We start from the raw sequence: 23,972 nt of genomic DNA, 5'->3' as shown, positions 1-23,972 counted from the left end.
TCTTAACCTAATCTGTCATTTGGCAGAATTAGAGATGAAGAAATAACAGCCAAGTTATCACACAACTGGTTATTAGCAGCTGGCACTAGAAAATTTGTCTTAGGAGTTTCAGTCTGGATTAAATTTCATTTCTCAGGAGGTTACCACCTGAAGATGAGAATGGTTGAAAATGAGAAAATGATAGGATGCGAAGTCCCCTCATGTACTTCATGGTTGTCCAGGAGCTCAGTGCATTGTTTCCCACAGATGGCTCTGTAAACCATCATTCTTCCTGCCGGCTGCTGGAGCCACCTGTGCGGATGCAGTTAGTCCCACCAGAGTAGGACATCACACAGCAGAAGCTGAGGTCACAGAGAACAGGAATCAGCACAGCTAGTCCTTCAGGGTTAAGATGGCTAGAGGCGGTAATCACTCGGTGCCATAGGAAGCCACTCCACGGCCAACACAGACCTGGAGGCACTGGAATTGAGACAGCAGAGGGGACTGAGGAGTAGGCTGTCACAGGAGCTGGCAGGGGCCTGCTCAGAAATTCACTCATGGCTGGAACTGTCAGGTGACTGCACGGTCGTTTCTAGGGCCTGAGGTCTGACCCCATTCAGGAAGCACTTAGGACACACAGGTTCAGGTTCCTGGCTGTGGCAGCAACTTGTAGGAGACTAACGTTCATGCAGTGCCTGGCAGACACAAAGACCCTGAGGCAGAAGGAAATCGAGTCCCATTTTAACCAACTCATGACCAAAGGCATTCAGTTGAAGAAGGTTGAGTTGGAATTTAAACCTAGAGGTATCCAAAGGTCAGTCCCTTTCTATACCACCATAGTACTTCCTAGATAAAATTGAAGAAAATACTTACTTCTCTAAACTAGCAGTCCTCGCACTTTATGTAAGTCATCTGGGGCATTAAAAAAATAGATTTCTAGATTGTAGAGATTGTCCATGTTCAGATCAATAGATGGAAGCAGGCACTAGCAAGCACAGCTTCTCACTCCTAGCAGAGGATTCTTCCTTTCCTGAACTTGATGACATCGGGACTGAACTGTAAGAATAAATCTTAGGAATCTTGGTAAAGGATGACTTAGTATTTTTCTTTAACCAGGCTGTTCAGGTGGCTAAGGGAAAGAAAGCTCACCCTCACAGGGCGCTAGGGGCCTCCTAGGAGGTGTGCCACAGGTAACTACACCCCCCCATGCAACTCCAGCTAAGAAGTCAGGGCTTCCCTACCATCCCGCAGCCTCTACGTCAGCCCATGCCCATGTCCCAGACACCTCAACAAATCTATTCAATGCAGAATCCATAAAACAGCTCACACCCCATTTATTATTTAAAAATACTTTGTTACAAAAGGAAAAAAATACAATGCAGTATAAAAGATTGACAGCGTCATCAAGTTTATTACACAATTTTCAACCTATCAGAAAGACAAACAAATCACCGACAACAGGGGGACGGGGCCTTGGCCTTTTTGAGGGTTGGGTTTTTTTCCTTTTGCTATCAGGAAATAAAACTAAAAATTGTGTCGTCGAATAAAAACAAAACAAAAATGGGGAGAAAAAATTCTCCGGGTAAACAGCTTTTCTGGTATTCTATATAATTCTTTTCCTTACACTGTCACCTTACTTGGTTTTCTCTACATTTAAAAAAAGACACCCGGAGCTGCTCTCGCGGATAAGCACGTCACTTAACACTTGGCCAGCAGGGTGGGGTGCCAGGTTCTGAAGTGGAGGAGGGGGTGGGATTTGGGACAGGGGGAAAAAAAGAGCCACAAACCTGTAGCCTCTGTCCCAAGGGAATGTGCCTCTCCAACCCTGGGGGGACTCCCTCAGTGACCGACTGAGGGCTGTATCAGAAACGTGCAGGGATGAGGAAGGGTTCAGTCCAACTCAGTCTCTCCCCTCTGAGCCAGAAGGGTCTCCAATGACCCTGAATCTCACATGTCACGTCTCTTCTTGTGTTGGATGTCATGTGCCCTGTAGATGCACGCACAAAGAGCATCCATCGCCCCATGGGTACTGCAGGACCCTGTTGCCGCTTCTTCCCTCAGCAACAAGAACATCACAATTCAGATGTTATAGGAAAAGCAATTCCATGTGCCTGTGTGGAAAATGGCCCCCAGAGTGGCTGGCGGTCCTTAGAACGCTGAGCTCATTCAAGTCAGGCTCCACTTCTTCCCTGCTCCTTATCAGAGGAAGGAAGTACCCCCAGGCAGAGCAAGGGGATCTATTAAGTCAATAGTGAAAAGGTGGAAAGACACCAAATTTGCGACTTTTACCTACTAGTGCCAGGCTATCCCACAATAAGCGAAACTAGTACCTGGGGGATGCAAGCCCACGCTTACATCAAACCTGAAAAACAAAAAGCCTATGGAAATCGGTTGTATCCTGCCCACCTTGCCTCCTTCCCCACTCCTAGTACTTCACAGGGGTCCTTCACTGCTGAGGTCCGATGTCCCCACCCTCCCAATGGCAGTACCTTCCTCTAAAACAAGGAAGCAGCCTTCTTGGGGGAAGGGCTTAACTACGTGTGAAATGGCAAAGCCCTGGGGAAAGGGAACAGCTAGCAGAGCTGGTTATTGCAAGAGGCAACCAAGCATGAAGAAGCAGAGGGTGGTAACTTAGCTCTGCAGGGATCCCCAGCAGAAAGCAACCTCACTGCTTTCTCTGCGTAGGAGGGGCAAGTCCACTGGGGAAAGTAGGCAGCCGGGATGTGGAAGGGGTTAGCCCTCTGGGAGGTTTGGGAAACAAACTGTCAAATATGTAAGAAGGAAAAGCAAGAATAAGAAAAGCTTTTCATAAGGAAATTTCTGTTCTCATGGTCCCTCCTCAAAGGGCTGGCAAGGTAAAGGAGTTAAACAAAAAAGTGGTATGTTAGCAAGGGGTTTGGACCCTCTTGGCCCCATCAAACCTAGTGCTGAGGGCAGGACCCTGGGCATATTTTGGCACACCCAGTCACTCTTCTAGATTCCAAATGAAGGGTTCATTTTCTTTGAGAAGGAAGTCTTCCCATCAACCTCACCAATGAACTGCTCCTGGAAAATCAGAAACTCGTGTTTCCTTGAACAAAGCACCATTCTCTATGGAAACCAGGGGCCTGGACATGTTTTCTTCCTGTCTGCCTCCCCTCCCAACCACACACAGTCTTCAGGTTCTTTTCCCTGGCAAACAGGAGGAGTGGGATTGGGAGGGCTGCCAGGCAGTCTTCAATCCTGTAGGGCAGAGGGTATTCCCTGGGAGTCTGGAGGGGGTTAGGGGTTTGGAGGAAGGGGAAGGGGTGGAGTGGCCTCCGTCCTTTAATCCTGATCAAGGTGAGGAGATGCAAGTCCATTAAAAAAACATTTGCTTCCAAACAGACTCCTGCAATGAGAACATCAGAAGAGAATACAAATTAGAGGTTACTTTCTGATTAACAGGGGCTTAGATGAGTTACATTGGTATTTTCTAAAGTTACAACATATGAAGTAGGTCATGTGGACAGAGGGAGAATGCAAGCCTGTGATTGTCTGGAAGTGTCAGGCACTGTGAGTAGTGAGGGACTGGTTGGAGGAGAAGCTATAGAGTAGAGAGAAAAAAAGCGAAATCTTACTTTAAGGTTGAGGGGAAACAGACAATGAAATGAGGTCTCAAAGCAGTTTGAATGAAGAGACTTGGGCTAGAAAAATATGGAAACTACAACATTTCAAGAAAAGCTGTTATAAGGGAAGGTGGTGAGTTTAATAACCGTTTCAGAAAATCTATTCTGAGCAAGTCATAGCTTAACCTAAGGGGAAGAAAAGATCTGGAAATGGGAAGTACAATGATGAGAAAACACATGTGTACAAAAGCAAATCCATTAGTCCCCAAACACCCAACAGGCCCTCGCAGGGAGCGTGTACTTAACACTGGAAACTCCTGAATCTTTTTTTTTTTTTTTAAAGAAACCCTAGTTAAAACAGATTTCAAATAGCATTCTTATGAGTACGTGTGTGTGCATGCACACACACACACACACACACAGAGCCAGAGACATCCTAAGTTGTACTAAAACTCAAGAAATTTTTAAAGTCTTTTCCCAGATGATCACTGTGGGTTAGGGACCAAGATGCACACTACCAGCAAGCTGTAGTGATCTGGCCAGGCCAGGACATAAAACAGAACATGGAAGTGAAAGGAAATAATCTGTAGTCATCATCTAAGAAACTTAAAAGCACAGTTGAGAACTTTTGTTAAAGAGTAAGGCACTGTTAAAGCGCTTGTCACATCACTACCCAACTTAAAAGGTCTCAGTCCACTTGGCCCTTGTTGGATTTTGGAATATTAATCTGCAGGGGATGACTTGGTCTGCCTGACCATATAAAACAGAATTAATAGCTAAATGGGAAGAGGATTCCTAATGTCCAAACTGGCAACATAGCCCACACACAAATGCTCACCCTTTCTGTACGCACTTCTGTATGCTGAAGGAGCTAGCCAAAAAGACAGACACCCACAGCTGTGAGATCCTCCTACTGTGAAACAACATTGTTTCCGCTTGGCAACCTCAGGATCAGTTATGGCCTCCGCCCTCTGGCTTCTCTAAATAGCCGTGCAGGCAGGTTTTGTCTCATTTTCTATAGGGAAAAATGAAGCCCTCAGTGCTTTCTCTATTTCATACCATTTGGGTTCCTGAATCTTTGCACTGAATCAAACTGAGCAGAAAGCTGTTTTTGCTGGACCAGGAAGATAGAAATCAGGTAAGAATGACTATATTTCAAGTTAGCAGAAGATCCTAAAATATGAAACAATAGCCAAGAACTACAAAAAGTCAAAACCACTGATCATTTAAGAATATCTCAAACTCCAAAGCATACACACATACAGCCTGAAAGAGATGTACTTTGGAAACTGTCCCTACAAGACAAGATGCAGAGGATAACTTGTGCATCAAGAGAAATAAACTATAGCACTCATTTCTTAAAAGGATATGGCTGCATTTTGGTGATAATGTTTGAATACAGACAGAAGCTAAACAGTCCTGCATGCCCTGGCCAGGTAGCTCAGCTGGTTAGAGCATCGCCCCAGTGCACCAATGTTGTGGGACTGATCCCTGCTCAGGACCCATACAAGAATCAACCAATGAATGCATAAATAAGTGCAGCAACAAATAGATGTGTGTCTCTCTCAAGTGAATTATAAAGAAAAAAAAAAAAGGGTCCTGCAGTAGGCCAACCAGACTTCAAGCCCCCAAGGTGGTGCCTATCCTGAGGAGGGATGGTTGCTAATCAATTGCTGATGCTTGACAGAACACACCTGTTGCTCTCAGATAACACCTGTTCATACAATATAAAATACTTTTCAAATTATTTTTAGAGAGAGGGGAAGGGAGAGAGAAAGAGAGAGAGAAAGAAACAACAATGTGTGGTTGCCTCTCACACACCCCCACTGGGGACCTGGCCTGTGACCCAGGCATGTGCTATGACTGGGAATCGAACCAATAACCCTTTGGTTTGCAGGCTGGGGCTCGATCCACTTAGTCACACCATCCTGGCCAAAATACTAATATTTTCTAAATAAAATGTACTTAACATTGGCAACGTCCTTGAGATAAATGTACCATCTATGTACCATCTTCCCAACGTGAAATCTCCTAAATCACAACTTGGTAACTAGATGAATCCAGAGTCATTAGGATGAGAATATGAGAACTAGACATTTTTAGAGTGTCTGATTCAGTTCTCTTGGACTAAATTATCATTTGGATGGAATAACCAACCTAAGAAAAACTGGGGACTTGGAAAACCTGCCTCAGAGTTTGCTTTCCTCATCTTGTCATAGGTCCATGTCAGCCAAATGACCGTTTTTCTGGGAACTACTGAGTTACAGGATTTTTCAGAGTTATCTAAATTGAGTAATTCTCACAATGGGAAAAACGGCCCCATATTACAGATGGAAGAAATGATGTAAAATGACAGCTGAAGTCTCAAGTTCAGATGTTCAATCCCCAAAGTACTAATGATCAGAGGATCTCGCAACCTTCCTGTCAAAAGGCTCTTTGAAGCAAAGCCACCAGCAACAGTGACACACGGTGACATGTTCTAACTACTAAAGCAAACATGGTCACAGAGAGTATCATTTGTGCTCTGCACGAATACTTCCCCAGTCACTCTTACCCTAGTCAGCTCCAAAGGACAGACACTGTGGGCTGCAGGACTGGATGAGAGTGGTGATGCCACAAGCAACACTAGCAACTGTGCTAACTCCAACAAGAGAAGGGAAACGTGCTACTGCAACAGCAGCACTGAGACCGGATTAAAGACCTACTCCAGCGCCCGCCCTCCTGCCCACTCCCCGAGTCAGCCAAAGCTCTTTGTGGGCTCCACTGCCCCTAGGATCTGCTTTTCTGGAGGATATGCGGGCACCTCCCAAAACTCAACCTGTTGCAAAATCTAGGAAAAAAATATCTAGAACACACAGCCTAACTGGTAATTTTGTGTGGGTATCCGAGATTTCAGTGATATGAAGCACTCTAAGATTTTGTGGAATGAATGAGTGGTTTAAGAATAGAGAAGGCAGGCAGGTAAAAAAAATGTCACTAACTTTTCATTTTCCCACTTACCTGTCACCTACAGAAGACGACAAAATTCCCAGCTATACCTCTCCTTAAGTTAATGGTAGACAATGTCAAACAACATAGTAGAGGGCAGTAGCCAAACATAACAAGATTCTTGTTTGTTTGTATAGTAGGTTGTCACTAAGCAAAATACAACAGACTTTTTCAGCTGTTTACAGTCCACTTATTGCTTGTGAACTTCAGGCACTCACAGGTGGTCGGGGGTATTTCCTTTCCCTTCTTCATCCACTCATCCCTCTATCCACCCAAAGATACCAAACAGAACTATTCCTTCTCCTGAGTTACCATTACTTTAGACCAACCAGTCACAAAACCAAGGACATTTTCATAATGCGCTTGATGTAAAACCACAATATTGAGAAGAGATCCCCAAAGTCACTTGGATCATACAGCAAACTTTAGGAACCACAAACAGACCATCCTAGTCAGAGTCTAAACTACTTTTAAAGAGCTCCACAGAAAAAGAGTCAACAATTCCTCCTACTTGCTAACATACTAGACACAACCTTTCCTAGAAGTTTTCTTTCAGCTGGGATTGCTGAGCTGAGAATGCAAACAGAGCTGAAGCCCCCGGATCCAGCCAAGCCTAACTCAATTTTTCAATTACCTCAGTTAATGTGGCACCCGCCCCGACTCCCCTACTTCTGAATTGCTTTTAAAAAAAAAATGCCATCAATATGTTTTTCCCCCAAAACAATATATCCTTCCACTGAAGTATCCCCCACACAATCTCTAAAGCTATTAAAAATAATTTTTTCCAGACAAGCTTTCTTCTGACTAAAGCATCCTGATTTTCAAAATCTTTAAATAGATATTAGTTCTTAAAATCATTAATGTTGCACCCTGAAAACAAGCAGGCAATAGTCTTACTTTTCTGTATTGGTCAATTTTCCTGATTTTTTTACTTGAATGTTTGGAGGGATTAATGTATAACAATGCTGATAACATAGCTATCATTGCTTGAAAACTTACTATGTGATAGGCACTACAAGTGCTAAATGCCTATGGATTATCTCACTGAATACTCAGAAATCTATTGAGATAGCTGCTTTTATACCTTCATTTACAAAATTAGGAACTGTGGAACAGAGAGATATGGCTGCAGGAGTGGGATTCACATTCTGGTACAGCCTGCAGATGCTGTGCTCTTAGCCATTGTGTGTCAGACACCAGGGAAAGGCAGCCAAGAAACAAACAAAAATAGCTTAATCTCAGGTCTATCTCAGGGTGACATGCCTGACAAACAAGTTGGAAATCTGCCCTTCTGAATTTTCAGTTACCTAAATCAAAAGTCTGCCCATTCCCTTTATTTGCTCTAAAAAGAGTGAGAGCTCTGGCTGAGTAGCTCAGTTGGTTCGTGTCATCCTGCTATGCCAAGGCTGCAGGTTCAGTTCCGGGTCAGGGCACATACGAGAAGCAACCAATGAATGCGTAAGTGGAACAACAAATCAATGTCTCCCCAGCCTTTCTCTCTCTCTAAAATCAATAAAATACACACACACACACACACACACACACACAAGGGGGGGGAGAGAGAGAGAGAGAGAGAGAGAGAGAGAGAGAGAGAGAATATAGCATCACTATTAGTAATTTTTCTTTGAAAAACATCATCTACCAGCCAGGAATGGGGCTTCATCCCACCTTTCTCAGTGGTGCCGGTCCCGTTCTCTATCCCGGTGTCTCTCGTGCTCTCGGTTCCTTTCTTGGAAATAATCATCATGCCGATCTTCATTGTGAAGCAGGTCCCGGTGCCGCCTGCTGCTCTCCCGGGACCTACTAGGTGACCTCTCTCGGGACCGATGTCTTTTCCTATTAGAAAGATCCTTCAGCCTCGCTCAGATGGCCTACCACATTCCTTCCAAAAGTGTTCTGTTCCCATGTCTTCTAGTATTGTCTAAATTTGCCTTCTACTACTCTGCCCCACGGTTTTAGCTCTTCGAGGTCTAGTCTTTTTTTGAGAAAACACTAAGTTAAACTTGTTGAGATCTTACTAATGTATCACGCACAGTGCTAAGAACTTTACATCCATTATCTCACCTAATCTTTACAACAGGTCTGTAAAATTAGCACTGCAATTGTCCTTTCTTTTAAAAGTGAGAAAAATCAACCTTGGAAAGTTGAGTAATTCTATTTTCAAGGTCACACAAGTAGTTAGGAGCAGACCTGGGATTCAAATCCAAGTGTTTATGGCTCCAGAGCCCATGTTCTTAGCTATACCAGTCGTTTTTCCTAAATAAGCCCACTGCCCCACCCAACACAGATTCCAGACATTAGGTTAACTTCCCCTTTCAGACAGGAGAGCTAGTCTTCTCTTTCAGACAGGGCCCTGCCAGGTTCCCCAGGCTGCTCCAGCCCCCTGCCGCTCCCTGGAAGAGCACTGCTCAGAGCTGGTAGGCCACTGAAGCAGCCATCAACTCACCTGGACGAGCTCCCGCTGGCACCCACACTGTAGGACTTGGCTTCAATGCCATGAAGGCAGTCCTTAAGAGAGGAGATGAGGACACGGCAACGCTCATCATTGGCAACCCGGGACTGTTTGATAACAGCAATGGCTGTGAGCAGCGTCTCAATCGCGTCACTGTAATCCCCTGACAGGGCACGGATGGGAAAGGCCAAGGATGAGGAGAGGCAGTAAACTGACTGGACTGAAAGGAGAACTCAGGAGGACACAAACCAAGAGTAACTAGCTGTCCCACAGCACCACAGTAAAAGATATGAGGCAGAAGTGGCAGGTATAAAACTGGTTGGCACCTATATTCCAATGGTCTGGAATCACAGGTATTCTCAGATACCGTTAGTGGATGTATAAACTGGCACATCATTCTCTGGGGGCTGTGTGACAACATCCATTAAAATAGCCAACGTGCACACTTTTGACTGAGGAATTCTGAAAATATTCTACTTCTTTTCACAACTATGTATAAGTTTAACCATGTTTGTTTCAGCATTGTTTGTTGTATTAAAGAATTAGAAACAACCTGAAGTTCTTTCAGTAGGGTCTAGCTATATAATTATAGGACACTGGTTCTACAGAATACTATATGGTTGTTAAAAAGCATGAGGTTAATTTTTATGTAAACAAAGGAATCCATGTAACGCACTTAGCACACAGTAAGTGCTTGTAAAGTGCCAGGCACACAGTAAGGGCTTGATAAATGTTAGATATTATTACACATGATATGACAGATGTCCAGAATGTATTTATCGGAAAAGTTACAAAACAGAATTTCATAATCAAAATTACATATATGTATATATAAGCGCACGTGTGTGTGTATGTATATAACCGCATGCACAAAAAAATATCTGAATAAGACAGAATTGTAAAAGGTGAACCTGCAGGTGGTCCTTGTGTAGAGGACTTTATTAACACTGCACACTTTTGTCTAAATTGTTTTAAATCTATAATCCGATATGTATATATATTTAATATGTACCTAAAATGTGTATACAGCATAGACACATATATATGTGCACATAGGTATAGTTTAAATTTTTGTCTGTTTATTTGAATTATGCTGTCATCAAGAATTAGTTCCTTCATTCCCCAACTTCTGGCAATGCCTGGCAGGGACAGTGGTCACAGGTTGGGTACTTGCACAAAACTTTTCCAAGCTCAGTTAGGAGCACTACGGACAGAAGATAATGCAAGGAAAGCATGAAACCAGACAAGGGTCCAGTGATAATGAAGACTGGCGGCTTCCTCTCTGTACAAGGCAGTGAGGATAAAATAGAAACTGTGGAGAAGTTCAGGAACACCAGGATGTCAGCTCTACCAGATGAGGAAATTTCTGCCTACTCTATAGACATCCAATAAATATTTGTGGTTTGAATGACTGGAATGAGAACAAAAACGGAGGGAGATAGAGATTTGGTTTTTGATCCTCTCAGTGTGAAGGAGCTGGTAGACGACAATGATTTTCATTATTGTCCTCTGTATATTTGACTTGTCACAATGAGCATAGATTACTCTTTAATTTAAAAAGACTTATTCAGCCCTGACTGGTGTGGCTTAGTAGATTGGGCATCGTCCTGCAAACTGAAAGGTCGCCAGTTCAATTCCTGGTCAGGGTACGTACTTGGGTCGTAGGCCAGGTCCCCAGTTGGGGGTGTGCGAGAGGCAGCTTATGGATGTTTTTCTCACACACAGATGTGTCTCGCCCTTCTTCCCTCCTTTCCCCTCTCTCTAAAAATAAATCAATCTTTAAAAAAACCTGATTTATTCAGATGCCAATGAAGATTTTCTGGGGGGAAAAAAATAAGAGAATATATACACTCCCTGTGCTTAACCTACTCTGTGAACTCAAATTTTGCAGCCAAAGCTGAGAAATTATGGGAAACAGATGATAATATTTAGGGTTAACTTGGAGATCTGACAGTCTGTATTTATATTCATTTGGGAACTCACAGGAAGTTAAATGAATATGACTACTGTCATAAAGTAAAACCTGGACCAGAGTCCTGAAACTTCCCTTATTTTCTGCTCTTAGAAACCTAAGATTCTGTGCCTGGGGCTCTCAAGAGTCACAGCTTCTGGTTCTGCCTACTTAATACTAACAACAGGGCAAAAGTTACCAGTAAAAGCATATTATGCCTTAAGATGACACCCAACAGACTTCCCTTTTTCCAGGACAGGCTACATGGAGTCCACCAGCTTTCTCTAGACCCACAAATGTAATTAGATTCCGTATTGCACCATCATCTAGTTGAGGTGTCAGTCCTAAAACCCTGGCGTCTATACTTAGCAATGGACCCACCGCATAGACATCAGATCTACTGAAGTCAAGATCCCCATGAGGCAGGAATTTCATTCTACAACAGATACCACAGTGAGATGGTATTATTTATATTCTAGGCCCTAAGTTGGTTTTCACAGGGCAGGTCTAGACACAGGCTAAAATAACACCACGAGAGCATCCCAAAAGCCAAGAAATTAGATTACATATTGCTTTTCAACCTGTGCCACTCTTGAGACTCTAACAGTGCTTCAACTTTATCCTGCTGAATTTCTTGCCAGTGGAAATGACAAAACATGGAAAAACAATGGAAAGACTAAAGGTAAGAAGGAAGCAAAGGTAGGGGTGAGTTACCTGCACTGGCTCCAGATACCGCTTTGGAAATGGCACTGCTGGAAATTGCTCTGTTTCGCTTCATGATCTCTTCAAACTCTGCTTCACTCACTGAGGAGGGCGGAGGGCCCGAATCTCGGCTGCACAGAAAAAGTACCATTCCTGATTGCACACCCCTTATTTTCTTTTCTATACCCTACATTCATAGTCTCCCTAAGAGCTACTTCTGTCACTAATTTTAATCAAGCCCTTTAAAAAGGGAAATGAAGGACATGGTTTGAGTCAACTGGTTAAGGTGCACACAAAACACCAAATAAAAACATTACCTAATAGGTAAGTATTCCCCAGGACTCAACACTATGACAGCAATGTTCACAAGGGAAAGGACAAGAATTTAGTGCTCACTTTCTTCCTCAGGGAGAACAAAGTGCTTTACTGTCTACTCTACCTGGCTCAGATCTGAAAGGAACAAGGTAGTTCTTACCTGCCATGATGGTTATAGGGTGCTGAGGCCTTCATGTATGTATCTGGTGGAGGCCCCACTGTAGCATTTGGTGGGGGGAAGAAGGCTGGATTGAGGTGAAGGGCAGGTGGGATGGCCCCAGGGGGAGGTACAGCCAGATGAGGAGGTAATCGAGGAGGAGGGGGCATGAGATGCTGGTAGTGGATGCCAGGAGGAGGAGGAGGAACCCCAAAGCTTGAGGAGAGAGGCGGTGGGGGTGGAATTGGAGGTGGGGGCAGACCCATCAGGGGAAGGGCTGAAGGAGGGCGATTGAAGTAGGGCAGCACACTAGGGGGCTTATCCACACGGGCAGATGAGGGTACAAGGTTCTCAGAGGGTGTGGCCCGTCCATCGGCAGAATCACTAGATTCTCGGGAGTGAGCCCGTGGAGGTATTCCTATGAAGCAAAAAAAACTATTGTTACTGCCCAGGCTTTAGACATAACCACAGGACCAGTTCATCCTTCGGCAAGTCATTTGACACCATACTGAGGAAGGAAACAGTCGTCAGCTGAAAAAGAAGGTAAAATCATCTACTGCCTTTTCTTTGGCCTCAGAGAAAAAGGTCAGAGGCAACTTAGTTAAGACATAAACTTACATCTTACCACTTTAAATTCTTTATGCCTTTTATCCAGGACTCTCAGTGTTTCACGTGTTATTTATCCTTAGACTTCTTTTATATTTTTAGATGTAAAAACATTCTAATAACGCATGAGAAAATGACAGTATTTAAGTATGTTCATTTCTGTTCAGCTGGGTTCACTCTAATTTGAAACCTCATGTCCCCTGATGAGAGTTCTGGGCCTCTCTCCTTTGTTGGGTTCTGGTCGACCTTCTCTGTCCTCCTGTATGCTTGGGGTTTGCGCCTTGCCATGGCACTTTGACTAGGGAATTTGGGGGAAGAGAGGGAAGGGAAAGGGATGGATGTCACTTCCTCCATCCATATATCAAAGGTGGTAGCTGGGATGAAAAAAGGCACACAACAGAGTAGATTGGAGATTTAGGGGTAAAGAGAAAAATGGGAGATAAGCCAAGAAAGGATCTGCCCACAGAATGAACAGATGGCACAGAGCTGACAGCAGGGACTCCTAGCAAAAGCTTGGTACAAAACATTCCTCAAACCCGGGGACTCCCACTACACTTCCATGGCTCAAACGTTCTACTCCACAGAGCAGCCCCACCAGGAATACCATCACACACGCTGGTATGGTGTTATGCACAACAGGGGCTCAAAACGTGTTTGTGTACAGCTGGAAACATGGCTCTGACATTGTCAGGTCACATGGTTAAATTTGTTCCATCTCCCCAATTTAATAGTCTACACCTGGTTAATGTGGAATCCAACAGAAGAACATGATCACATGGCCTTGGGAGTCTTGGAGGAAGATGCTGTTTGCAAGCAAGTGTGGAGAGAAAGAAGAGTGCTCCTTAAACTAAAACTTGTTAGTAAACCCCAACCCCTGATTAAAGCTCAGGTGGAGTTTGTCACCCTGGCAGCCACTGTGGTTTCTACACTGCAGTGTATCACCAGTGTCTCTCATAGCACTCACTTGTTTTTTTTAGTTTTTAAAATCTATTGATTTGACAGAGAACAGAAGGGAATAAGGGAGAAAGGGAGAAAAAGAACGGAGGACACTGATTTGTTGCTCCACTTATTTATGCAGTCATTTGTTGCTTCTTGTATGTGCCCCGGCCAGAGATTGAACCCACAACTGATGACGTTCTAATCCATTGAGCTACCTGGCCAGGGCAGCTCTTTCTTTTCAAGTCTCAAACACACGACTACTTGCTTATTCCTCAAGTTCTCTCAAACTGAAGGAAGAAGAGGTAATAGCATGTGTGATCTCTGAAAGTTAGCCATCTTCCCAGCTACTGCCCTCCCATCTGCAAGGTTCCATTTTGTATTTATGGCTATGAACCCCAAGAGTAACAACCATTTTTAAGCAAAGGAAGTCTACCAGCTGTACTTAGTAAATTAATAGAGGCCAAGTCCATCAACATGATATAGCAGAAAACACCACTCTGTCACCACCATTTCAGCAAAGAAAGGTAACACCAAGGAATAAATGGCCAAGTGGAGGTAGGAACGTTACCCTTGATACAGCTGTAAAATTATGTGTTTTAGGAAAAGTCTGAAGAGGGTTGTATTACAGGAAGACTCCAAAACAGAAGGGATAAGTTGTCAAGGAAGAAAAGTGTGTGCCTTCTAACCCAGAGCCACGGGAGCTCACGCCACATCCATCTAGGCTCTCAATCTAGTTAAAAGAACAGTTGTTCCTATAGGAGAGGTGGCCATATTTCTACCTTCAATCAATCAATACTAGCGCCCAGTGAAACACCCCATCAACACGAGGCACTATTTTGAGAGGACTTTTGCCACCTCCCCCGCAACACCCCCACTGTAGTAAAGGAAAAGCACAGGCAGTTGGCTGTTTCAGAAAGGGCCTTGCAGGGTGGCTGCACCTTGTGAGGTGAGGACAATCCAAGGTCTGGGCCTCAGGTTTTGTAGGCTCAGAAACTAAATTTTAACAGTTCCCATAGGGGTGATCAAACCTTAGGAGACTGATTCACACGAACCAAACTCACAAGAGACTGATTCATAAAACACAATGCCAATTTATTAATTTACAATGAGAAAGATAACTGCCAAGCAGACTGGAATACTTGTGTCAGCTGGTCAGCGCATTCTCTTCCCAGTAGGAAAGCCTAGTCGGGAAACCAAGTCAGTATCAGAAGGTAGTATGGTGAGTACAGGGTCATAATAAGGGGAATGAGGTGCACTTAAGGCATACTGGCAGCGAGCTAAGGCATATGATGCAACTTTCTTTACTAATGGGAAATACTTGCCAAGCAGACTAAAATATCTGGTAATTGAAAGGGCACCCCTGGGCAATGCTGGAGAAACACTGTTAAATTCCCATTCTCCAGTACTTCTTTGGTCAACTCCTTATAGAGCACCGTTCCAATCTAGGTTTATGACAACATTACAGCCATCTAGATATACCTCACTCACATTTTAGGGTGGCTCCTTCTTGATAATTTATGAAGAGGTGTGTCTTAAAATTAAGCCTATTCATCATACAGATTTTTTTTAGACAGAAACATACAATTGAGAGTTGACAGGAAGTTTAAACATCATGTATCTAGTTCAGATGGGCAAATAAACCCATGTAGTAAAGTGACTTGGCCAAGGTCACATGATTCAGTGGCAGAACCAAACTATAACTTGAACCTACGTTGACTCCCAGCAGTGCTCTTTCTTGTACTCAAGCCTCATTTTTGGCCCAACCTAATGACAATGCCACCACCCACAACCACCACCACCCTGCCCCAAATTCCTCCACATTGTAGGCTGAGCCTACACTACAGAAAACAAATCCATAGCCTTTCCCCATTCATACAGATGGTCTCCACGTACCCCCTCTTGGGACTCGGACGCACTCACGTTTCCGAGCCTGTGCCTCAAACTGTGATAGGTTCTGCTTGGTGGCTGGCCTCACGTCTACTTTTTCTCCATTAAGAACTTTTCCTGGTAGGAGTTCCAACAATTTGTGGACAGAGTTTTCAGAGGCTACCACCACTTCAGCATACCTTGAGGAAGAAAAATTAAAAATTAGTGAGACCTACTAGACAACAGAGATAGGAACAAAGAAATTCTCTTCCACTTTTATTGAAAACTGGTAAAGTAAAAGCCAGCTTGCTGTTTTCTCTCACACACACACACACACACACACACACGCACGCACGCACACCGCCCCCCCACCCGCATCCTCTACCAACACCAAAAAGGTGTCAGTCTATAATCTTCCTACTTATTTGAAATTAGAAATCAGCTCCTTTTGTCCCTCAACAAATGGATGCTCTACTACACTGCAGCTAGGTCCCCATTCTAAGGCAGTTTGCCAAAACCAAGGCGGTACACTGGACCAGGGGTAGCAGGGGTTAAAATTCAGGGCCAAAATAAAGTGCAGACCTGTTATCCCGATGGTTATAAACTAAAACGGGCTTCTGAAATCCAGACCTCACCCTTTGGATTGGCCATTTGCTCGATTCTCTGCAAATTTCAATTCCACCACATCATAGACTCCTATAGAGCGAATAACCTGGATCAGCTGCTGGTCTGTGGTCCACTGGGGCCGGCAAAATGGAAAAGGAAGAAATGTCAGGAGCTATACCGCTCCCCCAACCCAGAATATCCCAAACCATTCCCCCAAACACAGGATTCTAGTCACAGCCATGACCTCCCACAGGAAACCCAAAAGCCCATCAGTATTTCAATTAGTGCAGGCTTTTCTTATTGTCCTCACACATACAGAATTCCAAAACCACCCACCCCCTCCACCATCCCCATCTTTAGAGAATAAGATTAAAACCTATTTTAACTTTGACTGCCATTTGGGCTGGCTGGTCATCAGTTCAAACACTGATTACTGGCAGCTTTTAATTATAGATCTGATATGCTAGAGTTGACCACTGTCAGGAACTTCCCCCTCATATATACGTTTCCTAATTTGGAAAAACGCCCCCTCCCCCACCAGCCCAAAAACATGTCACACAATAACTTGCAGAATAACAATCACCACCTACCCCAAGTGTACTAGAGCTATCAAGGTCTTTGATCCCTGTCACCCATCATTATCACAGGACCATCTAATGACCACCAAGAGTTCAGGGTATTCACTCTGAAATCTCATCCCACAGATGACCCTGCTAGACATAAAGCCCCAGGGTCAGGGGTGGTAACAAGATGGCAGAAAAAGCAACTACCCACTTAATCATTGCTTTCTTCGGCATCAGAACGTCCTCAGGATAGTTCTCTTTCAGAGATCAATCCAACCTGATCCCAGGAAAAAGAAATCCAACCCCATCAGAGCACAAAACAGTGCAACATTGATTTTTGAAAATGCCATCACCTCCCAGTGCTCTCCCTCCAGCCCCCCCACAAGCCTTTTTGGTTACCCATGCTCACCCAGGAGAAGCTGCCCACATAGACAGCAGCTCGCCTATTACGCAGGCCACTGTAGGTGTACAGAATTGCAGGGGTCTTGTTATTGGGCTTGGGAGATGGCTCCTGGCGAACAGGAGGAGGTGGCTCTGTGCTGCTGCTCCTGTCATCTGAGGGCTGTGAGGTGGCTGTCAACACGTCATCATACAGGTCAATCTGATCTGTATTGTTGAACTCTGGGTCCTGAGAGATGAGGGGTCAGCAAAGGTGGATTTGCAAACCTTTCATTTTGTTCATTCTATTTCACTCTAGTTTACCTAGAATTCATAGTCAAATACTTTATAAAATGCACAACACTTCCTTGTCCTACTCTAGAAACCTAGGGTAAAAAAACACTTCATTTAAAACTACTTCACTTAATTATGCTCATGTAGGTTTTTCTCCCAAGACCCTGTAAGTTGTCGGCAATGTTTCTAGCTCCCGTCATTTGTGAGAATTAAAAGGTAGATGATAATTAAATAAGAATGCAAACTAAGAATGCAAAGACACATTTACTGCTGTATCCATGAGCTCAGTTTCCAAAGACCATATCTAAGATACACTAATGAAATTTCAGTATCTTATGCATTTTCAAAATCAAGAGTTATACAAAACTTACTATTGTATTTAATAAGAAATAGTGTATTTATTTAGAAATAGAAAGCAGTGGAAAAGCATGTAAAAATGGGAACCAAAATGCAAAAAAGAATGGCACTTACTGGTTTAAATTATTTGATTTACCCAAATGATTTAGGGAAACTCTAAAACTCACAGCACACAATCCCATCTTTCTAATAACCATAAAAAAATAAAATAAAATAAAATAAAACAAAAGGGACAGTAATAACTCTGGGGAATTTTCCCTAAGTTCTATTTCTCAAGTGACATGCATATCCAATATATTACCATGATGCCTATATAAAAGACATCTTTGAGCAATATCAGAGATGTTTAATCAAAAGTTCTCTAAAATATAAGGGTCAGAACATAGGAGATATACCCATATCATAAGCTATGTCACGATGAGCATTTGCAATATAAATGTCTATTCTGGAAGGTATGCAAATATACTTTGTGCCTATGTGATATATTACTCTCTGGACTGAATGTTTGTACGGCCCACCCCCGCCATGCATATGCTGAAACCATACCCCACACTGTGATATCAGGAGGCAGGGCCTTTGGGAGATAATTAGGATTAGATGAGGTCTTGAGGGTAAAGCCCTAATATATGTGCTTAGTGCCCTTGTAAGAGTCAAGTGAGAGACTGTTTGCTTTGCTCTGTGCTCCATCATGTGAGAACATGAGAAACTGGTGGTCTAACCCTGGTCAGGCAGCTCCGTTGTTTGGAGCATTGTCCCCATACAACAAAAGGCTGCAGGTTCTATCCCGGGTTAGGGCACATACAGGAGGCAACTCATTGATGTTTCTGTCTCCTGCCCCTTTTCTCTTTCTAAAATCAATAAACATATCCTCACGTGAGGATGAAAAAAAGAGAATTAGCGGTCTGCAACCCAAAAGAAGGCCCTAACCAGAACCCAAACCTGATTTTAGCCTTCCAGCTTCCAGAGCTATATGAGAAATAAATTTCTGTTGTTCACAAGCCACCCTGGTTTTAGTGTTTTGTTATAAAAGCCCAAGCTGACCAACACTATACACGAAAAGTCCACAAGAACTACTATCAAGGGATCTTAATATTTCAGGCTTTTCAATGTCATTATTATTTCAGATCATTTTTTAAAAGGATCAGACAAGTACTTTTTCAGGCACTCTTAACATTCAAACAGTGCTAAAGACGATGCTGCCCAAATGACAGAGACAGAGAGAAATTCAGTATTTTAGGGAAACCACAGTTCATTCATATCAGTGCTGGTTTTTAAAAACAGGAATAAAGGAAAACCCTACATTAGGTAACTTGTCTAGTTCCCTAAGTCATTGTCTCATCTAAAGAACTCAGCACAGAAAGCTCCAATGACTTTCTTCCTTCAATACCATCATATAAAGTTAAGACTGGAGAGGAGAGACTTACTACAAAATTCATTATTAGACCTACATACCATCACAAACTTCTGGAAACAATCTTTTAGTTTCTCAGCTTATCCGAAGTATAATGGAAGAATATGCATACTAAGATCATATGTCTGATTGTTTTGTTAGTGACGGGGGAAAAGAGTTTACTTCCTGAGGCATGTAATTCCAAAGATCTGAGAAACCCCACAGGGGAGGAGTTTAAACCTTGCAGAAAATATTAGAGAATGGCAAGAGAAACTTTTTAGGGGCAGCTTAAAGACAAGAAAACATTTATTCATTGATGTACCAGCTATAGTGATTTACCTTTTGGTTCAAGGTAGAGAAAGCACTTGATCCTTTCCAATGATCTAATCTTTGAAAGCACTACTTCACACTAGGTTGCTTTTTTTAAATCAAAGATTTTGAAATGGAACTTAAAGGGAATAAGGAAACACACCATATGGACAGTCAACAGAATCAAACTGGAATTCCTTCCAAGTTGTACCTGTGATTCAGAGATGTGTGCCTAAAAGGTGTAACACAAAAATTGCCACTGATGATTGGGTAGCAAACTAATATGCAGCTTTGGACAGCTCAGAAGGCCACTGTATCACCAGGAAGTGCCCCATACTATAAACCTAGACAAACCATCTACTCTCTCAGGGTACCTTAGAGAATGATAAACTCAATCCTGGAAGACCCTGTCGTATGGATTACCTTATCACTTTCAGAAACACAAAGGGATTCAACAAGCACAAAACTGTCACAAGATTGAAATGGTCCCTCTGGGCCACAGACCTTTCAGTTCAAAGTTGACAGGAACTATTCTGATGCATGGGACAGGCCTGCTGAGGACCGTGTTGAGGTAAAATTTTATTGAGGAAACAAGGTATCTGTTAGCGACACCAATTCACTTTACTTCTTCAGTTGGTTAAGGCAAAAAAAACAAAACAGACCAACAAAACAAAAAACACCTAATGGCCTGAGGTTTTTCTCATTACCAAATAAACCAATGATTTATGCAGTGATGGATTAGGTTAAGACAAATGTAATTTTACAAATTAAGTAAACAATGAAATTTTTACTTAAAAAAATTTAAGAACAAATAAAAAGAAAAAACTTTTACTTTTAAAAAAGGTATGTATTTAATACTGAATAACTATCTCACAGAGTTGTGTGTTTAATAGCATAGAAAGAACTGTGATTGTGTCATGAAGCTTCAGGGTTAACAAGAGAACTCGCAGAATTTTAAACGTGAACAACAATTCCTTACCTGCATGCTCACCTCCAGTCCCCTTTCCCTGATATCTGCAGCAATAATAAAGCCTCAAATTTATTTTTCTCGAAGCAACCTACTTGACACCATTGTTTAACCGTAACCAAAGCTAAAAGCTTTAGGTTTTGTAATTACCATTTCCACAGTTCTCACCTCCCAGCCTCCTTCCCTGTCACCAGGAACACCTCTTTTGAGCACATGGATGCATTTTCCCTCACTAGTCCCAACACAGTGCCTAGCAAACAGTAGTAGCTCAAGAGATACTTGTTGATGGAAGTAAGGAAGAGAACTGTGCATACTTTGCAAAGTGCCTGCTTGCCTTGCACAAGGAAGAGAGAACTCACTCAGGAGAGAGGCAGCTCTCGGTGGCTATTCCGGAGCTGTTCTCCCCTACCTTAGAGGGCGGCTGAGAGTCTCGAGACCCGCTCTGTAACAGGAGTGAAACAGCTCTGTAAAAGAGGCTTTTGCAGCACATGTAAGAGATCAGGGAGTCAGCACCATAGGGTTCCATCTAGGAAATGCATTCATTATCCCTGGGGTGTAAAGTACACATGACGAATTTTCTGGGCATGGGTCACTTTGGGGTGAATCAATGACATTCTTAAAACATTCTAAAGCACTACCTGAATGGATTGCCTTCAGTCTCAGCCTGTTTCTAATAATCCTAGCCAGACAGAGCTTTTATCATTTTTTTTAGCAGCCTCCAAATTACACTAAAACCACCTCTGGCAAAAGTTCACTCACTGATGGGGGAGGGGACTCCTCCCCCAACCTTCCACAAGGCATTCAAAATCCACACTTTCTTCAACTTGCTAAGCATCAAACACTGCCTGGTATAAATGTCTACGAGATCTCACATACCATCTTTGGCCTATCTCAGACCCATAAAAAATCATTTTTAATAAGAGACCAGAGGACACAAATTGTTGAGGCCAATGACTTCTACTCTGACAAAGCAGTGACCTCTGGGCAAGGCCTGTATCTTATTTATGACTCCTAACTTACGCTGTTTAACAAATAATGAAATCTCACTTTCTTAGACCAAATGTGGTTAGACCCACGGTCAAGGATCCCATCCCGCCCATTTCCCAAAGCAGTGCTGTTATGCACCCACACAAGGGAGTCACTCCACTACCAGAGTCTTCTTTTCTTGCCGTCTTGTATTTAAAAAGCAAACCAAAAATAATTTGTTAAACACTAGTAAAAGTCTGATTCAAAGTAACATGGAAAACTCAGGAAAGGAATGTTTTGTAACTAAACTAATACACTAAACCTTTCTTTTTATCCCCAAATAATTGACTCATTTGAAATTTCAAAATTTTTTTCATGTATTTAAGTCAGTCAACTGCCACATGTAGATGCATCCAATTTACCCAAGGAGACACCAGAGAATGACTATTAAAAAGTGTAACTGGTGAAGCTGTATAACAGGTACGAGATCATTCACTATGCTAATTTCATGTTTTTAAATCTCCATGTTAAAAAGGCATAATACATTTAAAGAAGCTTTTTAAATGTACACTTATGCCAAGTGAAAAAAAGAGCGTGTATTTCAACCTCTTGTTGCTTCATGTAAAAGTCAGAGTCCAAGCAGTGTACTTCCTTTCTCTAGTTTGTTCTTTTTTTTAAAAAAAGATTTTATTTATTTATTTTTAGAGAGAGGGGAAGGAGGGAGAGAAACATCAATGTGCAAGACACATCGAATGGCTGCCCCTCACACGCCCCCAGCCAGGGACCCGGCCCACAACCCAGGCCTGTGCCCTGACTGGGAATCAAACCTGCGACCTTTCTGTTCCCAGGCCGCTGCTCGTCCGCTAAGCCACACCAGCCGGTCTCTAGCTTGGTTTTTTTCTACCCTTTCTCCAAGTCCTCAAGTGTACCCATTAAAAGATGCCAATGGGAAGAACCAGCTTACTGCAGTAATATGGTGCTGAAAACAATCCAGGCAAGATATTAATAAGCTTTAAATAGAGACTTTGAAACATTCTTGAGATATGACCTCAAGAGCTCAAGGGAAACCATTGTGTAATGTTCCTTGATGTAACATAAAGGCACCACAAATTGAACGTAGAATACGTAAGTGGGTCTACCCTCGCTGTTTACCTCGTTTATCCAAAACCTTTACCTCTCCCCTCATCTCCCAAATAATTAGATTCTTCAATAAAATTTATTACACGAAAACGTCTATGGACTTCTTAAGACTGAAGTGCGGCTACTTATAGAAGATGTAAAACAACCAGAATGGAACTGCAATTAAACGTTAAGAGTACCTTTGCGCTGTGCCTTTGCCCTGCCTCGCGGGACAGGGCCTAGCAGCCTTCTTCCCGCGGCCCTTTGAGGGAATCACGAAGGAACCGGCACCAACACTGCCCCCACCAATACTACAGCAAACCAATCCGATTTTCAAGTGCGGTCGGTCTTTGAGGAGACAGACATCCAACTCTGGCTTCCTGGGCAGCACATTCCACAGGTTGACTCACCATTCCACTAAACCTGATTTTTATTTGCTTTTAAATCAAGCCTTTAAAATTAAGCCCGGAGGCTTAAATTAACATAAAGCGGAATGGTCAGAAGTCTTGAAAGTCTGAACGAGAGGGAGAATTTAAAAGCTCAAAGGCGCATTTTCAGGCCAAGGCCTCGAGGCCTGGCTTAACTTGGAACCACCGCGACTATGCTGGAAGGGGTTCCTCCGCTGCTCCCGGAAAATCCCCGCGCTCTCCACGGCCCCTCACCTGATTGAACTCCTCGTCAGCGTATATATCAATCAAGTCCACTCCTTCTGACATGGCTCCGGAAGGCGGATCGCGAGCCCGGAAAACGCACAAAGTAAGAAAGATGCCACTGCATATCCAGAAAGAGGCAACAGTTAGACGGCATGTGGATCCCAGGTAGGAAGGAGGGCAATGGTTGCCAACCTCCCGTCTCCAGAGACGCAACCTCTAGGCAGCCCGAGCTCGGCCCCACCCGCTCCGCCCCGCCCCCGGTCTCGCGCCGCCCCTCGCTCTCCCAGGCCGCCAAGGCTCGCGGGGCTCGCTACCCATCACCCTCGGGCCCGGCCTGAGCTGCGCCGCAGCTGGCCGTGGCACGACGAGAAAGTCCAGGCCTCTCCTAAAGGGGCCCACGGACGGCGCTGCGAAGAACGCCCAACGCAAAACCCGCGGCCCCAGCCTGGCGCACCTGCCTAGGCCCCTAAGCGGCCCGGCTAGAGTCCCCTCAGGTCCCGGAGCTCCGGCCGCCCCCGCTCCCCACCCCGGCCCAATCCTCGCCCCCAACTAGGCCCGCCCCGCTCCCTCCCCACAGACCCGGCCCAGCGCTCTCGGCCCCCTCCCACAAAGGCCCGCGCCTCCGTCCGCCGACTCCGGTTGCCCCAAACTCAACCGACCCCCTCCCCGCCTCAGCGTCGGCCCCGGAGCCCTCTTCCGGCCCAGCCGGCCCCCGGCCGCGCGCCCCCGTTACCGGGAATATGGCGGCGGAGGCGGCGAGTCCAGACTAGGCCCGAAGCGCGCGAACCGCTCTCGGCCCCCAGATCCCGCCTTCCCCCCCAACTCCGC

The 23,972-nt window shown here is 43.9% G+C and overlaps 1 protein-coding gene across 2 annotated transcripts; it reads right to left on the bottom strand.

Annotated features, from left to right (window-relative positions):
- Positions 1 to 1,365: 1,365 nt before the first annotated feature.
- On the bottom strand, positions 1,366 to 23,964 carry CPSF7 (cleavage and polyadenylation specific factor 7). 2 transcript variants are annotated; one of them, XM_054563735.1, is made up of 10 exons: positions 23,878 to 23,964; positions 23,154 to 23,262; positions 17,121 to 17,339; positions 16,178 to 16,281; positions 15,570 to 15,742; positions 12,135 to 12,549; positions 11,672 to 11,790; positions 9,001 to 9,169; positions 8,223 to 8,390; positions 1,366 to 3,349 (listed from the first exon to the last, which is right to left on the bottom strand). In XM_054563735.1, exons 2-9 carry the CDS (start codon positions 23,205 to 23,207, stop codon positions 8,228 to 8,230), a joined length of 1,416 nt encoding a protein of 471 aa, XP_054419710.1. In that variant the 5' UTR covers positions 23,208 to 23,262; positions 23,878 to 23,964; the 3' UTR covers positions 1,366 to 3,349; positions 8,223 to 8,227. The 2 variants fall into 2 exon arrangements, with proteins under 2 accessions (XP_054419710.1, XP_054419709.1); XM_054563734.1 differs by having other exon boundaries at positions 15,597 to 15,742; positions 23,878 to 23,948.
- Positions 23,965 to 23,972: the final 8 nt, after the last annotated feature.

Source organism: Pteronotus mesoamericanus, unplaced genomic scaffold, assembly GCF_021234165.1.
Source record: "Pteronotus mesoamericanus isolate MK-2021 breed Mesoamerican mustached bat unplaced genomic scaffold, CSHL_Meso_final scaffold_83, whole genome shotgun sequence".
NCBI classification, from domain to species: Eukaryota; Metazoa; Chordata; class Mammalia; order Chiroptera; family Mormoopidae; genus Pteronotus; species Pteronotus mesoamericanus.
The sequence above is the reverse complement of the archived record's forward strand: the minus strand, read 5'-3'. Positions and strand labels throughout refer to the sequence as shown.